Consider the following 18091-nt stretch of genomic DNA (forward strand, 5'->3'; position numbering starts at 1 on the left):
AAGTGATGGTTACGGTGCCTATACCACAACCTAAATGCCGCCACCCACCCGAAATACGAGACCGTAGACATTATTGCAGACAAAACCATCACGATGCTCGTAAATTTCTTCATTGTTTGATGTATCACTCTTGTCAGAGCACAAACACTACATGAGCGTAACGTGTGAATGTGTTGAACGCGAGCTACATGGTAGGCGTGGTGGGGGTGTAGGTTTTATTTTTGTTACGGAATTTCTTGATTCGGTCACCGCACACAAAAGCCCGCGATAAAAGCTATGCAAGAGCTTAACAACCGCCATACGGCGTACCACCACCACGAACCTGTGGTCGTTTTCACAAATGCAATAAAATAAAATAAAGCCGAAAATTGGTTCAATATTTCACTCATCTGAGGCACCGGCCTATAGGTATACAGAGGCAACGTTGTTAATTCAGTGGAAACATTAAAACAAACTGCCGACATATTCCGTTGAGTGCCTACAAAGTTAGACACTGACTCGTACTGAAGTTACGACCGCAGTTTTGATTTACGTTGCGCGCTAAACAATACGTATGTACAGACAGATATACGTGTTGTTATAATCGTGTTATATTTAAAGTTTTTATTGAATTTGTGTGTAAATTGGGTGAGTAAAAACGTGAATCGTCGAGGTATCTATATATTAATACGTGAAGCAAAAACTTTGTATCCCTTTTGAAGAAAATTGCGCGGACGGAGGAGTATGAAATTTTCCACACTTATAGAGAATATAGAGAAGAAGTGCACAATGCTAATAATTTTTTTAAATAATGCATAAAAGATACATTCAATCAATAAAGAAAACATTACACACACTATATACCATGTATTTGACGCACACACGCATGCATACTATTTATTGTCAAACTTTTGTTCTTGACGTCTGTGGTCAAATTGAGAATAGATTAAATATTGTTTGTCTTTATTAATATTTTTTTATAGTGTACCCTTTTCGAAATTTGTGATTATAGAAGTATAAAATACAATCATGATAGTGTACAAACTTATTATACAATTCCAATTAATTATAGTCGAATTTCGACTACTGGGCGACCACTAGTTCTATTAAATTTATATATTTTTGCTGCTGAATTTCATAACGCGACTCGCGGTACTGGTTGACTAATAAAAATCGTTACGCAAATAACAAAACGTTACGTTCCGTTCATGTGTCTTTCTCTCCCTGTCTCTTTCTATTATGCAAATGTCTGCGCGTATCGAGATTCGAATAGACGAGATTTATCCACGGCCGGTCATATCACTTTAATATTTATAATTAATGAAATAAAATATATGATTTTAGACGAAATTATTAATAAACAAATTTGTAAAGGCAATTTTGACTTAGCTCACACATTTTTTTAGGCAGACGATTCGTTATTACTCGTCCAATATATTTTCCTACCGTCCTACCTTTCCTATGCCCTAATTCTAACTTTGTACATAATAATAAAGCTTTTTATATTCCATAATTAATATATTCGATACTTTTTATATTCAATAATTAATAGTTAATTACTATATTTTCACAAGTAGATAATATTCTTGATATTACATAATTGATAACTTAATTAGAATGGTACATGCAATAAAAAAACATAATAAGAACATACATTAATTGATTAAAATTATTTTCTTATATTAAATATAAATTGTTATTTGAAAAAAAACATCATTTTTGTACCTCCGTGGTACACCACTTCTTTCTATCCTCGGCGGTGTTCAACCAAGGATAGAACCTGCCACTGACACGTACACTTATTCTTGGATAAACAAGCAAACAGATTACATATGTAACATCCATTTCAAAAGAAAAAGTCAAAAATTAAAATGAGCATTAAATTTAGTCGTATTATATTCATAAATATACATCTGCAAATTATTATCAAAATTTGATGCAAACGGAACATCTTAACCCCGGCCAGATACGCCCTGTTAAATATAAATATCTATATTCCTTTAAGTAATTGGCAAAGACGTCGATACAAAGCTTTCTCTCGTTATTGCGCGAAATACCACACTAACCTTGTTAGTTGGGATTCTGATATTGAGTGCTCGGGATAGGCCACCGTTACTAAAACACTGTAAATTCGAAGCTTTCACGGTAGCGGAGTGCTTCGTCTGCGGAATATAAGCGTTTACAAATATGTACTACGATCCTAATTAAAATCGATATAATGTGTGCTAAGTTCTCGTTGGTTAGCCTAGGAACATTATGTTATATTTTGATATTAAACAATCTAGATCTATAGAGAGTAGATATACTTAGATTTTTTGATAGTCGATTTGTGGCTAATTATATTTGTAGACTAGCTGACCCGGCAGACTTCGTAGTGCCTCAATCGATAAATAAAAGACCTAAACATTTGTATAAAATAAACATAAAACAAACAAAAGGAATCCGTCCGACACATCAAAGGAAAAACATAATTGTTATTTTTATTTAATTCCGAGCATTTTCATATTTATCTACCTTTTAAACCTTCTCTGGACTTCCACAAATAATTCAAGATCAAAATTAGCCAAATCGGTCCAGCCGTTCTCGAGTTTTAGCGAGACTAACGAACAGCAATTCATTTTTATATATGTATAGATAGTTATAATTCATTCATAGGTTTTTGTAACTTTTATAGTTAATAAAAGTTACATAAAGTACAAAAAGGATACTTCTACTAAAATAGAATAGTCAGTATAACAAGTTGAAACACGTCACACAACTTATACAATACCTTGAAAGTTTTAAATAAGAATAATTATTTATTAATAATAGAATTCGATTTTTAGAGAACGTTGACCCCCAGAATCAGTTTTCGTTTATATCGATCCCTGAGAAATCGATATCGACCGCACTAGGAATCCTCGATTTAAATTAAAGAAGTTAAAAAAAGTGTTATTAATTAATCTAACATCAAAATAAACGCATTAATTTATTTTCGTAAAGTTAAAAAATTGGCAACAAATTCTCTACCTATTTATCTTTCAGACTACAGAGGTCCAATGCTGGACTTAGACCTCCTCCAAGCTTCGCCACAACAAAAACAACGCCACAAAAAATTCGCAATCTTCTTAAATTAAATGAACTGAAGCCGTTGCCCTAATTACCTTTGACTGTCCACATAAAGCCGCCCATAAAGATTGACATCAACATTACACATTGGTATTCATAGCTTCAGCCAGAGCGACCCTGTTTTGCGACTTCAAAGTGAACTTCATTTTGAGCCAAACTATTTCATCACAAAAACCAACCAACCATTTATTTATATAGCGAACATCGGAACATACAACAATGTATTTAATATGTGACGTGGCTATAATAAACAATGAAGGTGTTTAGACTGGGCATGTTGTTCAACAATAATGTCTTTTAGATTAATTGATACATTTAGTTTAACAAAAAAATCGGTCCGATGTTTATAAGTAGAGCATTTGCTTTTCTTCTTGAAAACCCATAGACACAACCCGCTGAGTTTCTCGCCGGATCTTCTGAGTGGGTCGCGTTTCCGATCCGGTGGTAGATTCTGCGAAGCACTGCTCTTGCTAGGGTCAGTGTTAGCAACTCTCCGGTTGAGCCCCGTGAGCTCACCTACAAACGTTAGGGTGAAGCTGAAATAGCCTCTCAAGGCTATCAGCATCGGTAGGAAAAAAAAATCTTCTTGAAAGAGAAGACGTGCATGCTGAGCCGTAATCGGATTTGCAGTTAAGGACGAACAAATTCGTAATTAACCTTATTGAATGAATGAAAATAATTTATTTCAGAAACAAAACCATATGGTGTACATAGTATCATTGAAATGCATTTAAAATTACCAAAACAAATAAAGATTATATGATTAAAAATATAAATTATTAAAATATAATATGTTATTAGCTACTCATTCAATTGTTCCACTTTTATTACTTAGATGGGAGGACGACGGTCCACCTGGTGTTAAATGGTTGGCCGGACTCATAGACATGAACTGTATTATAACAGATAGGTACACCGCGTGTAATTCGTTTCCAAATTATTCTTGTTCACCTGATGGTTGTCTCGAAGAGATCGCTCTTAGCGACAAGACCGCCAATTATACTTTTTTTGTATTTTATGTTTCGCATTATTTATTCATTTTGTGTACAATAAAAACTCTCTCTCTCTCTCTCTCTTTCTCTCTTATTTTTAAATTGAAGTTTCGAAAGTTTTTTTTTAGTTAGTGCTCATGTGTTAGGACTCACAACTATCCCTCTGTTTACATTCTACAAACTGATTGGTAAGCATTGAGCATTGAATTCCTGAAATAAGTACACAGGGTTGTCGGTTTTATCTAAAGAATTTGCTCATAGACAAACTGATCGAAATTTACCGATGCATGTTTTACGTAACGCGCGTTCGCTGAATCTTTCAATAGATAACAAACTTTGAGTTTTAACAAGTCAATTATTAAGCCGGCCCTCGGAGTTTGCGAGTTGAATTAAGTTAGGAGTTCCATATTGGAGGCAGGTGATTGGCAGCCCTTAATTGATAAATAGTCTGATGGATCGCGGGATTTAGATATGATAATTCTTGTACGAGAACTTCGTTTTTAATCAAGTTACGTAATGAGTTCCGGTTTGTTTGTTTTTTTTTTGTATCAAATAACATTACTTACGAAGAAAAAAATTTGAAAAATATATATTTTTTTAAATATGGCCGCAACAACTCACTCGTGTAATTCCTGATTACGAAAATTTTCGGAGACATTCCCGTGATGTTGCTCCCTCAGTGAGTGTCACTCAATTGAGAGTTTAAGGAAAAATGTTTCTTGACAGTTGCTTAATAATTATAATTCGTATACTGAATAAACATAGCCGGTGGCTCTCAGATGGGTCAATAAGAGAAAAAAATTAAATAAAAAAGGAAATCTTTCACCAGAACTTCCTCCATTATTGATCTATTTATTTAATTTGGGTGTATGGTGTGGAGTGTGAACATACTTTAAAACCAGCCTGTTTGTTCCCATGGGTATCGTAAAATACGATCAAGGTATTAACCGGAGAATGGGCAGCCGTTCTCTGATTATACCAGCGTACTGAAATCGCCATGAGGCATCTACTTGTGAAAAGGCTTATTATAAGCCCGTACTCTATATTTTCTATTCTTTGATGGGTAAAAGAGATTACAGCTCACTTGATGCAAAGTACTTACTGAGGCTTACCGAGGCTATATCATCATACCCTACATGAGTTCGAAGATTTTTTTAATTTTTTTATTGCTTAGATGGGTGGACGAGCTCACAGCCCATCTGGTGTTAAGAGGTTACTGGAGCCTATGGACGCAACGCAAATGCGCCACCCACCTTGATATATTAAGTTCATAAGTCTCAAGTATAGTTACAAGCCCCACCCTTCAAACCGAAACGCATTACTGCTTCACGGCAGAAATAGGCAGGGCGGTGGTACCTACCCGTGCGGACTCACAAGAGGTCCTACCACCAGTACAAGTAGATATTAATGTCGGTCGATACTTTGAAAGCAGGGCTGGTTGTGATAAACAAAGATTTGGCAGTCCATGTGGTTAGCTATAATAATAAAAAAGCGATCAAAGCAGTGAACCAAATAATCCGAAGAAATTTTTGGTCCTAAACTAAATTAAGTTATCTGTAGTAATGGATATGACACCCGGAACCATTTTAAGTATTCGAAAGGAAGACTTAGGACTCGCAGCTTTAACAAAGTTGGTCATTACTTATTCGTCAATTAAAAATGCATAGACTTGTAAAATCAGCAACAACTTCTTAAGCGCCAGGCAAAGGGGACTGAAAATATACAGACAAGAAAATCTTTTGTATTGATCCATTTTTAATAAGGATAATAACAAAGTAAATGATGCGATATAAGAGAGTCCAACGATACCTTCTAAATTAGTCAGTAGAGTACAATATAAGCCCTATCCGGCTTCAGTAATAATTTGGTGGAGTGATGTATCGAGTGATTAGACCGTATTTTTTTAACCTTTTTCTGTTCTACATAATCGTTGGTAGCCTATTCAAACTCTTCACGGACCGTTAGGCGAGCTCACGAGGTCAAGCTGACAGAATTTGTTAACACTGGGCCTAGCAAGAGCAATGGTTCGATCAATCTACGATCGGATCGGAATCGCGATCCGCTCACAAGATTCAGCGAGAAACTCAGTGGGTTTTGCCAATGGCTAGTTCGCACCTTCGTTCCACGTTCTTCGACGAGGAAAACATTTGTCAAATCATCGGTTCACATATTATTATATAAAAATATTGTTATGCCGGCAAGAGTAACGCCATTTATCGCCGAATAGTCGAACGAATATCGAAGGACCTAGAACGCTCGAAAAGTACGACGCCATCTATTGTCAGATAGCGGAAACTATTACTAGAGATGTGTGGAATATTCTCGATAATTCTTGGGATGAGGTATCGACTATAAAAGCGTTGCAGGGATGGTACGCAGTCAGTCAGTAAACGGAACTACTCGAAGCGAAACAGCGAACGGATCACCTGAAGCCAAGCGGAACAAGCGAGTTTTAAAGTGTTTGTTGAGTGTTTTAAAGTGTTTGTGAAGCGTTTAAGTGTTTTAAATGTTGAATACAGTTTTTAGTTGTACTTTGGTGAAATTTTATTTATCCCGAACCTCAGCGCGTAACAATATTATTGTCGTGAAGGCGGTTAATCTGCTTAACAAAGCCAAGTTCCATAATCTTCATAGTTTTCATCTAGTCTGGATCTTCATCTAATTGATCATGCTTTGTGGCCGATTTTTAAAGAGCATGGCATACATTAAATTCGATGACTATATGAAATCCGTAAAACATTTCATAAGATTGACGGTGGTGAATTTTCCCACGGTAAATGTGCGTATTTCGATCGATAGCTCACAACAACGTATAAAAAAGGTTTGTTTAAGGTCAATCGAGGTCATTTTGAGTTTCATATTTTAAAAAGGCTGTTCTGGTATGAGTGTAGGCCCACCACAAACTGGGAGGAGTGGCGATTGCTCGTGAGGCGCATAACATCTGCCCACGGCAATGATACTGGGTGATGACCACGACCGCTCTGACATGAGTGATACCAGATACGAAATACTGGTTTTTATTTATTTATTGCCATTGTAGGCAGACGAGCACACCTGATGGTAAGTGGTCACCGTCGCTCATGGACGTCAGCAATGCCAGGGGCAGAGCCAAGCCGCTGCCTACCATAAATTACTCTCCGCAAGCCTCGTTTGAAGAAGGACATGTCATAGCGTTGCGACTAATGTTCACTTTAGCAATGTATATTCATGTATTAGAGTAAAATCTCTGTTTTTTATTGCCTTTGTAGGCAAACGAGTATACGATTCAACTGATGGCGAACGGTAACTGTCGCTGTGTCAGAAACATAGCCAAGTCATTGTTTACTTACTACTGGGGACTCTGTTAGACCTCGTTTGAAGAAGGACATGTCATATCGCACTGAGAGCGAGGAGGAGTTCATTCCATAATTATGGCAAGTCTATGTTTAACTTGAATACATCAAAAGCAATTACATTAAATTATAACGTGTCTATGTCTAAGGGTGTCCCTGGTATGCTGATGTTACATGAGGCTCAGTCGCGTCACTCCCCAAAAGGTGGTCTATGGGTCGAGAGACACTGGGCCGAGTCGCACCACTTCTAGACACGTCACCACCGGTAGACAACCGGTGAATAGGATCGGTGAGGAGGATCTCAGGGCGCCACCACTTACCGCTCTGGGAGACTCACGCCAATAAATAAAACAATTACAATATATAACACTTGTGTTTATTCACTACAAATAATACAGATTCAATGGTTATAATTGTTCACAAAGATTAATTTAGTGGTAAGGTATCTTTGTTAAATGTGTGTCGGTAGGTATACCGAACACACGAGAAAGTATTCAATGAAAGTGAGATTAAAATTACAATACTATAAACAAAGATGGTTTCACCAGTTTAGTTCACAAACGGACGATGAAGGTTCACCAGATTGCTTCCCCGCAACTGGGGTTGCTGGATCCGAGCTAGGTTGTGTATGCAGGTGTGTTCTTGGTCTACTGTAGTCACGTACTTTCTTGGATCGCCTAGCCAGAGCACCTCGCTTCCGGCAGCGTCCACGCAGAAAGGTACTGCGGGATCTCGAAGGTGATAATAAAGTCACACTCCGCACCCTAACTGATGTACATATAACGTACCAGTTATTAGGACCTACACGATAAGACAAAGTGGTGTTAACTTCTATTTAGTTAAAGGTTGTGGACACAGTGTGGAGAATAAATTATGAAACACTTACCCTGGTTGAATAAAAAACACCAAGGAATTGTTAAATTGACTCTGGTAAATACGTAAGAAAACTTTCACTGCAGCTCGAGAGATGTTGATTGAAAAAGGCTTCGGACAAAGTGACTTTTCCTTTTATATGAATAGTCTTACGGTTCTCGAATATTCCGCCTATAGTGCTGTGCTAATCTCACCCTCGAACCACAGACAAGATAGCACAGTCACGCCATGCAGTGTCGAGTAAGAGAACTAAGCAGTGTTTCACAATTATATTATTTCCCCACACTGCGCCACGTATACGCTAGAGGGCATTAATTTCTAAAAAAAATTAAATTCAATTTTTCTGGCGTTACAAAATAAACATCGATGAGCAGCCCTTCGATTTCGAGAGACATCTTTCGAACTTAAGACTAAGTTCCATCACTCTGAGTACTGTTGATAAGGTTGTTGAAGTCGTCGTGGCCAAAAGTTTAAGACGTCCGGTGCATTCGTATCTAGCGATGCACCGGTGTTCGAATCTGAGGCGGGTACCAATTCTTCTAATGAAATACGTACTCAACAAATGTTCACGATTAGGTGTGTGGCGCATTTACGTTGTAGATGTTTATGGGCTCCAGTAACCACTTAACACCAGGTGGGCTGTGAGCTCGTCCACACATCTAAGCAATAAAAAAAAAGATTGGCTTCCACGGTGAAGGAATAACATCGTGTAATAAAAATCAAACCCGCAATATTATAATTTGCGTAATTACTGGTGGTAGGACCTCTTGTGGGTTCGCGCGGGTAGTTACCACCACCCTACCTTTTTCTGCCGTGAAGCAGTAATGCGTTTCGGTTTGAAGGATGGGGTAGCCGTTGTAACTATACTTGAGACCTTAGAACTTATATCACAAGGTGGGTGGCGCATTTACGTTGTAGATGTCTATAGGCTCCAGTAACCGCTTAACATCAGGTGGGCTGTGAGCTCGTCAACCCATCTAAGCAAGAAAAAAAAAGAGAAATGGATGAAAAACTATTTTTTTTTCAACAAAACCTGTTCATTGATTAGTTCAAATGTTTTCCGGTAGCGGGCGCGTAATGCTAAACGAAGCGCTATAAATAGGATATTAAGTTTAAGGTACAAGTAAAAATCAGTCATCGCACTTGCGAATATAGCCGAATTTTCCTTCACCGTTATTGGTACATCCGATCTTTCGGTTCGGTTTAAAAAAAATTAAATCTAAGTGTAACTTTGTAAGTGAACACGAAATAGATTTTTGTGAGTAATGTTTATCGTCCTTTTATGTGTTCGTTCAGGATCAAGAATCGAACCCGTTTACGATGTCTGACCTATAAAGTCAGTGAAACGAGGTAGGTGCCGTTAAAATGTATCACGAAACAACATAAAGCTTATCTTTTTATTTTTTTAAACTTTTTTAAATCAAAAGCTTATTGTTTGTATTTAATCACATAAGGATTTTATTTAAATAGTTAAGCTTATCTTTTTACTTTTTGGAACTTTTTATAATCAAAAGTTTATTGTCTGTATTTAATCGCATAAGGATTTTATTAAAAAATACCATTGGTATCTAAGACGGATTGTGTTTTATGATTCGATTATAAGAAAAGGTTACTTATAATATATAAGTTTTTCACCGGATCTTTTTTTTTTTTTTTTTTTTTTTTTTTTTTTTTTTTTTTTTTTTTTTTTTTTTTTTTTTTTTTTTTTTTTTTTTTTGCTCAGATTGGTGGACGAGCTCACAGCCCACCTAGTGTTAAGCGGATACTGGAGCCCATAGACATCTAAAACGTAAATGCGCCATCCACCTTGAGATATAAGTTCTAAGATCTCAAGTATAGCTACAACGGCTGCCCCACCCTTCAAACCGAAACGCATTACTGCTTCACAGCAGAAATAGGCAGGGCGGTGGTACCTACCCGTGCGGACTCACAAGAGGTCTTACCACCAGTAAAAAGTTTTTCATCGGATCTTCTCAGTGGATTGCAATTTCGATCTGGTGGTAGATACAGAGAAGCACTGCTCTTGCTGGGGCTAGTGCTAGCAATTCTTTAACATTTGAGCTCGCGAGCTCACTTACATTTGCGAGGGAAGCTGTAATAGCCCCTTAGGCTACCAACGATTAGTAAGAGGGATATATATAATAATAATATACAAAGAAACAGCTATTTATATGAATAATAATAATGTCATCACGTAGACGATACATTAGACACTGTATACCCCTCATATTAAGACTATACATAAATAATAAAAATCTTACGTTACGGACGTTTTTTCCCGGTTAGGGTACCCTTCCGCATCGTCAAAAGATTTGAATATTATGTGTAATTCAGAAATTGAGTGTCTATTCTCTCTCTTATTAAATGAAGTCCGTTTAAAAATTTTGGCATCATGTCTTCCGTACGTATTATTAGCTATAAATAAATCGTGAAGTGCACAAGTCATATGCAAAAGTTAGCGTACTTATTCACAGCTTGCATCGCTGGAAAACAATTAATGGCAAACAGCCGGCAACTTAGTCTCATTGTCATTTTGTAACTTGCACTAATTAATAGCTGTTGTTGAAAATTGTTTATTTTGCGATAGATTCATTGGGTTACTGAAATACGACTTTTTAATGGTGGTGGTACCTAGCCGAGTATGCTCACAACCTACCCGACCAGTAAGCTGGTAGGTTTTTTTGTTTTTTATTGCTTACGTGGTTGGACGAGCTCAAGGCCCACTTTGTGTTAAGTGGTTACCGAAGCCCATAGGCATCTACAACGTAAATGCCGCCACCTACCTTGAGATATGAGTTCTTAGGTTTCGGTTTTTACAGTACAAACCGACCCTTCAAACCGAAACGCATAACTGCTTCACGGCAGAAATAGACAGGGTGGCGGTACCCTACCCTTGCGGACTCACAAGGCGTCCTACCACCAGGATGGGTGGTGAGAGGTAATGTTTTAAGATCACAGCAGAACAAACCGGTTAAAGAGGTCTTCACAAATTTTAATTTACTGTAAAATTAATGACTTGAATATTTCAATCATAGCTGATTGACTCGGTAGTTAAGTGACTGGGGTTAGCACTTTTAGTTGCTAGATCTAGGGTCATAGATTTGACTACAACATTAGACAAAGTCAGGTCTTAATTTTTTTCTGTATTAACAATGCACATATTTAATAATATCAAAAACATAGACAGAGCAGTACTCTGTAAATATGAATAGTCGATTTACAATTTGAAGTCGGTGACCTGAATAATTTGTGTTTACCCGTAAAACAATGAAGTGCACAGTACCTCGTGCCGGCTAATGTCAGTTCCATTTAGTTCGCAGTTTACGAACCGACATTTAAGTTTCATACATCGACCAGCGAACTTATACATGGTACAAGTTTAAGCTAACCTACAGGGCCGCATTCAGTTAATTGTTCATTCACAATAGAAATCAATTAATACATAGCGTAACTATACTTGAGACCTTAGAACTTATATCTCAAGGTGGGTGGCCAAGTAACCACTTAACACCTGGTGAGCTGTGAGCTCGTCTACCAAAATAAGCAATAAAAAAAACGTGTGCGTGTACTTATGTACGCGCGTAAGAAGTTATACTATATTTTTATTAAATTTATTTCTTTTTTTTTTCAATTTAAATTTTAATCAATTTGAAAAAAAATCGATTAAACAACATCCTCAAACACGCATATTGAACATCCCTTTTCTTGACATCGTATAAATCCGGTAATTTTCGGTACGGTTCGGAAAGTTCACCTGCGGCTATATTCAGGCTCGCCAAGCTACGTCGGTCGTATTGTAATGAGCGATTTAATGGGCAACTTCATTCTGTTAATTTTGTGTCACGGTGCGCGCGCACCGTAAAATTTCACTCTCATCAATTTTTCATAACGCGCCTAAAGAAGTATAACTTCAAAAAGTTGTGATATTTTTACTGGGATAGCTGCGCCCACGGCTCACGGAATCGGATATTGTTAATAATATGTAGATACAGCAGCGCAGTCTTTTTCAAACCTTAAATTGGAATGGAATTGCTTTACGGTTACATTAACAACAGAGGCTTGGACTGCTAAGACAGCTTGCTGCCTAGGTCCTATGGGCGTTGCGATGTGATATGTACTGTCTGATACTACGCATTACGAACGATGCTGCGAATATCTGTAGTTTTAAGTTCGAAGCTCTTAAATTATTGTATTCTAGTTTTAGTATTAATAGGTTAAGCCGGGCTCGCTTTGATGGACGATCTTTGATTTCACTTGAACATGATCGCCATACATTTCACAGAATCACCTTTTAAGCCAATCAGAATATTTCCTGAAAACTCTATCGAAATCGGTCCAGCCGTTTCGGAATATACATCGACGACTCTATTATCTTCTTCTTCTTCCTAGCATTTTCTCAGTCTAGTGCCAAGATCCGCTTTCCAACTTAAACTCCTCCACTTTTCCCGGTCTTCGGCATCCTTCTGGGTGAGGATATTGTCCTCCATATCCGCCTTTACCATATCGACGAACAAATTGACGATTCTATACATAGTATGTATGTATGTATAGATGACTGGGTACAGTGGATACCTATTAACTGAGAATTAAAATAAATAAAAACAACGCAACGCAAGCTTAGAGACAAATTAATGACGAATACCTGAATCCATCACTGTGAAGTATTAGACTTTGGTGAGGTCTTCGTTGGCCCAACACTGACACCGGACAAGTTATTAACGGTGTTATTGAGACAAATTTCAGGCGAACGCCGAAGTTATGTCAAGTCGGTCCCTTGGCTTTGGATGCAGTTTGAGTTTTAAACTTAAAGGCTATAAGAGTTTGCTTGTTTTGTCAATTTTATTCTTGTCGAATATTTGTTCTGAAGATTTTGTTTCTACATTTTGTTTTCTTGATCTTTTACTGCTGTATATGGGTAAAAGAACTACAGGCCCGTTGCATGCTAACTGATTACTTTAGCTTGGAAAATTTAGGACTCATGAGGTTGAAGATTCAGCTGTTTTTATTACAATAATGACTGTTCTATCTCTTAAAATGAAACGCATTACCCATTCGTAGCCTGTGCCGATATACAACATGTACTATTAGTGCCCAAAACACGTCATTACGGATCCTCCCGATCCATTAACGGCGCTTTTAGGTACCACAAGCGTCGCTCACCGTCCTCGTTGAACCCGTCGCTTACGACAAAGGGCTCGACGAGCGCATTAACCCATAGACACAGCCCACTGAGTTTCTCGCCGGATCTTTTTAGTGAGTCGCATCTCCGATCCAGTGGTAGATTCTGCGAAGCACTGCTCTTGCTAGGGTTAGTGTTAGCAACACACCCGGCTTGAGCCCCGAGAGCTCACCTACAGCCTAGGGCAACGCTGATATAGTCTCTCAAGGCTATCAGAATAGGTAGGGCCCGGGACACCAGGCTAAGTGGCCCCTTGCTGTGTTGTGCTGTGCAGTCAGTGTGTGCCCAAAGTGCGTGTGTTGAATCTAGCGGTGCTGTTTCGGGGTGGAGACATTCCGAGCAGTGAAACGCGGGACCCGGGACCAGGTAAGTGGATCGACACTTCTTTCCTTAAACGATTAGTTTAATACGGGTAGGTGTCGACCAGCCTGTGTAAGCTGCGTTACCGTTTTATTTGAATATAAAACCGGCGAACGTTAGCGCCACCGAGTCTGGCCCTCCTGTGTCATTCCCAGTCCTCTCCTACCCTTCGGGGCTAGGCGGGGCGGTCGCTAAACCCGATAAGCTGGTCCAATGGACTACCAAGTAGTCCAGGGTTATTGACGTTGGAACCCCCTACCGATAGTTAGTTTAAGTTAGTCATAGCGTTAGTGTCCTTTTGGTTTATTTTATCTTGATTATGTAGTAAATTTAAATTTAAATTCTAACAATACAATAGTAATTAATTCATTTTATTTCATATTAAATTTTAACCTACCCGTTATTAATTAAAACTAGTGGCGCTGCTGTAGTTTCTTTGTATATATATTAAATTCTTTTTTCATTCTACCCACTTTAAGTGTTATATTTTATTTTATTTTACCAAATATTACAATTATCGTAATTCTGTTATCCTGGCCTTCCGGCCGACTATCATAAGTGGTCACCCATTTATGTTACATTAACTGAGTTAATTTTTATTATTCTCTTTCATTCCTTCAGTTGTGTTAGCGATAGTAGGGTCTGGAGGGGTGTTCCCGTCACATTTGTTTATTTGTTTTCCTTATCAATTCATTAGTTAGTTTAAAATTCTTGATAACTGTTATTCTTATTTTATTTCCATTTGTTTTTAGTATTAGTTAATAATAGGTTGGAGCTCATGATTCCCTTACCAGTAATTGTCTTACTGGTCAAGGGACTCAAGTATAACGGGTAAGTACCTTACATAAATTTTTTAATTAATTAGGGAATTATAGTTTAATTTTTATTACTTATATACAGTTAATAGTAGAATCCGGAGTAAGAACCTACCGGCTCTGCTGTCGCTGACGGGATTTCAGCTAAAGCTGAATTGGTTATTGATCCCTGTAGTTGTAGTTTATTGTTATTTTGATTTAATTCTTTTATTTTTACATTCATTACGTTAGTAAATTTCTTTTAGTACTGACTTTGACTAATTAGTTTTCTTTTTATTAAATATAGTTCCGTAATAGTCAAGTAGTAAGTAGTGACTGTAATTGCTGGTCGGCCGGGGAACCAGTGAACCAGTGAACTAGTAGGGTAGTAACATTTAGTCAACCGTTGAGACGGGGTACCAATGACCTCATAGCCATAAAAAACCAGCAAGAACATGTCGAGGGGGAACTCACCCCCAAATACCAGCACACCCGGCCCGTCTCATAGGGGACGTCAGGCGATGCCCGATTTACGTACCAGACCGATACCTGCTATCCGTATGGCCCCGATGGGTCCTCGGTTGGACAATTCGTCCGGGACTTCGGCTGCGGCCGAGGGGGCCCCGAGGATCGGTCCGGTGGAAAGTATCTTTCCTCCGTCGACCGATCCCTCTGGGGCCTCTCGGCCGCGGAAGAAGGCCAGGTCCGAGTCTGACCGAGGCTCATCGGGTGACCAAGACAAGCGCCCGCGAATAGGCCCTTCCTCCAGGTCGGAGGGAGAAGAAAGCGTGACCACATCCACAGACCACTCCTCTACTGAGTCTGTAACTCCTTCCTCATCCAGATCTGCTTCCCCCTCTGGGAGTCCAATCCCAGATCAACCCGTACCCAAGCCTAGGGCTCCCGCCAGGACAGGGACTGCTCCTAGGCAATTAAGAACCCCTCCTCATTCTCCTTCCCCAATCTTGTCCCCAATCCCGGTGGACTCTACCCGAGGTGCCCCCGCCCTAAGCGGCACGGCGGGTAACCTGGATTCTACCAGGTATATGGACCTAGAGTCCACCAGACCACATCACGCCCCTAAGCCTAACCCCACTCCCTCTACCTCCTATGCTGCCATGGCAGCTAGGCCGAGTATTCCTTCCACCCAGAGGACATCCCAATCCTCTCATGTCCCTCCCCCGAGGCCGAAGGGTCGTGCCCAAGAGGAGCTGCGCCGACATCCGCCAATAATGGTGGAGGCCCTCCCTAATTGGTCCCGCCACATGGCGGCCATTAGGGAGCGCCTCGGTCGCGCCCCCTCGGTGCGACCCTTCGGCGCCGGCTTTAGATTCCTGCCGACGTCGGTAGAGGAATACAGGGCGGTCCAGGCCTACCTGTCGGAGGCCTCTGCCAGGGATGGTACCATAAAATGGTACTGCTATGCCCTGACAGGGGAGATTCCGACTAAGGTGGCTGTCCGGGGCCTCCCTGCCGATACTGACGCGGCAGAAGTAACCGATGCCCTGAAGGAGCTGGGGTTTCCGGCTCGTCACGCCAGGTGCATCAGGTCCCAGAGAGGGCGCCCGGGCTGCGTGTTTCACGTAGCCTTGGACCACCTCTCGAAGGACGACCTCGCCCGCCTGTACGCAGTCAATGAACTGCTGTACTTGCCGGGGGTGACGATTGAGGGATGGCGACCAACCCGCGGGCCTGCGCAGTGTCATCGCTGCCAGGCCTTCGGGCACGCCTCCAATAATTGTCACCGAGCGGTCCGCTGCGTTCGATGTGCCGGGGAGCATGTCGTAGCGGACTGCCCGAGGCCGAGGGACGGCCCATTCTCCTGCGCCAATTGCGGGAAAGATCACGCTGCCGTCGACAGGCGGTGCGCGGTCTACCGCAAGAGGGCCAGGATGATGGGAGTAACCGTCCCTCCTCCTGCGCCGTTGGTGCCTCGATCCGGGAACACAGCTCCTCCTCCTTCTGTAGCTCCCATTCCGAAGGGGAAGGGGAAAGGGAAAGGGAAATCTTCCCAACCCCAACCCCCTCCCCCGTCCTTATCCATCCCCCCTGCCGTGTCAGTGGAGGCAAATCCATCAGCGGCAACGCTGATGGCTGAAGCCAACGCTCCGCGGCGGGGTATGCCCATTCCTACCCCTCGTGGTCTAAACGCTGCAAGCAGACCGCCCCTCTCACAACGCAGCGCTCCAGCCCGTGCTGGAGTACAAACCCCCCAATTACCAGGTCCTAAAACAAAAAAAAAACAGGCTTAAAAAACAAAAAAAAAAACTAAAGAAGAGAGCGCAACGGGACGTAGTAGCGAACGCTCCTACTGCATCGGCTCCCCCGTCAACAAATTTAGTAATGGAGGTTGATATAAACCCCCCCATCGACCCTTCGCAACCGGCTTCAATACCGGAAACGACCCCACTGCCTCAGGCCCAACCAGCCATCTCGGGCACATCTCAGCCCCCCCTCCCCCCCCGCCCTCAGCGCGAGCGCCGCAGCGGTCGACAGGCCTCCCAGCCTGCCGGCTTTGCTGCATGGCTGCTGGCGCTCTGGGAGAACTTGGCCGAGGTGATCTCCGGAGTGATCCGCGAGATCGCCTCGGGCGTTAGCCCTGTCGGGGCTATCCTGTCGGGGTTCTACCAGCTGATAGCGAGGCTCAATGGCTAGCCAAGAGCTTCGCGTCATCTATTGGAACCCCGACGGGATAAGATCCCGGAAAAACGAGCTATTGGTCCTCGCCCGGGAGTACAACCCTGAGGTTTTACTGCTGGGGGAGACCATGTTAAGTCCTCAGGTTGAGTTCAGGATTCCCAACTATTTCATGTACCGACGTGACGAGCTTACCCCTGCCGGGCGGCCGTTCAGGGGCACTGCGGCCCTCGTCAGGCGGGACGTGGTGCATGATCAGTTGGATTTGCTGTCCTTCTCATCGACACGATCGGTCGGTGTGAGGGTACACACCTCGGGGGGGGATATGCGGATTTATGCCGCGTATAGACCCCCGGGGCCTGAGTTTCACCCTGAGGATATAAGACGGGCCCTGAATTACGACAGCCGCCCAGCTCTGCTGGTCGGGGACCTCAACGCGAAGCACGTCGCGTGGGGCTCCCGACTTAACACAGCAGTGGGCAGGCGGCTGTTAGAAGATGCCGATAGGGGCGACTACTCTGTGGTCGGCCCTGATGAACCCACGCACGTCCCTACCGCCGCGCGATACCAGCCCGATGTGCTGGACGTGTGTGTTCATAAGGGGCTACGGTGCCCCGTAACGATCGAGGCACTGTACGACCTGGGTACTCCCCACCTCCCTATCCTGGTGACACTGGGAATGGGGCTTACCCGGGTTGCGTCTTCGCCCCTACGACCGAAGGTCGACTGGGAGCTCTTTAAGAGACGACTAGTCGACCTTCCCGTAATTCAGGACCCCAACACCCCTGATGGGGTCGACGATGCGGCAGTCCGCCTTGTCGACTCCATCAGGGGAGC

At 41.6% G+C, this 18091-nt stretch overlaps 2 protein-coding genes across 2 annotated transcripts in view; one reads left to right on the top strand and one right to left on the bottom strand.

Moving 5' to 3' along the window:
- The window catches only part of LOC134199939 (uncharacterized protein K02A2.6-like), a 933609-nt gene that overhangs the window by 44235 nt on the left and 871283 nt on the right, over positions 1–18091 (bottom strand). The window lies entirely within an intron of this gene.
- LOC134200034 (uncharacterized) lies at positions 15073–17272 on the top strand. The gene is made up of 2 exons (XM_062671950.1): positions 15073–16275; positions 17162–17272. Exons 1-2 carry the CDS (start codon positions 15073–15075, stop codon positions 17270–17272), a joined length of 1314 nt encoding a protein of 437 aa, XP_062527934.1.

This window comes from Bombyx mori, chromosome 13 (assembly GCF_030269925.1).
Source record: "Bombyx mori chromosome 13, ASM3026992v2".
Lineage (NCBI taxonomy): Eukaryota > Metazoa > Arthropoda > Insecta > Lepidoptera > Bombycidae > Bombyx > Bombyx mori.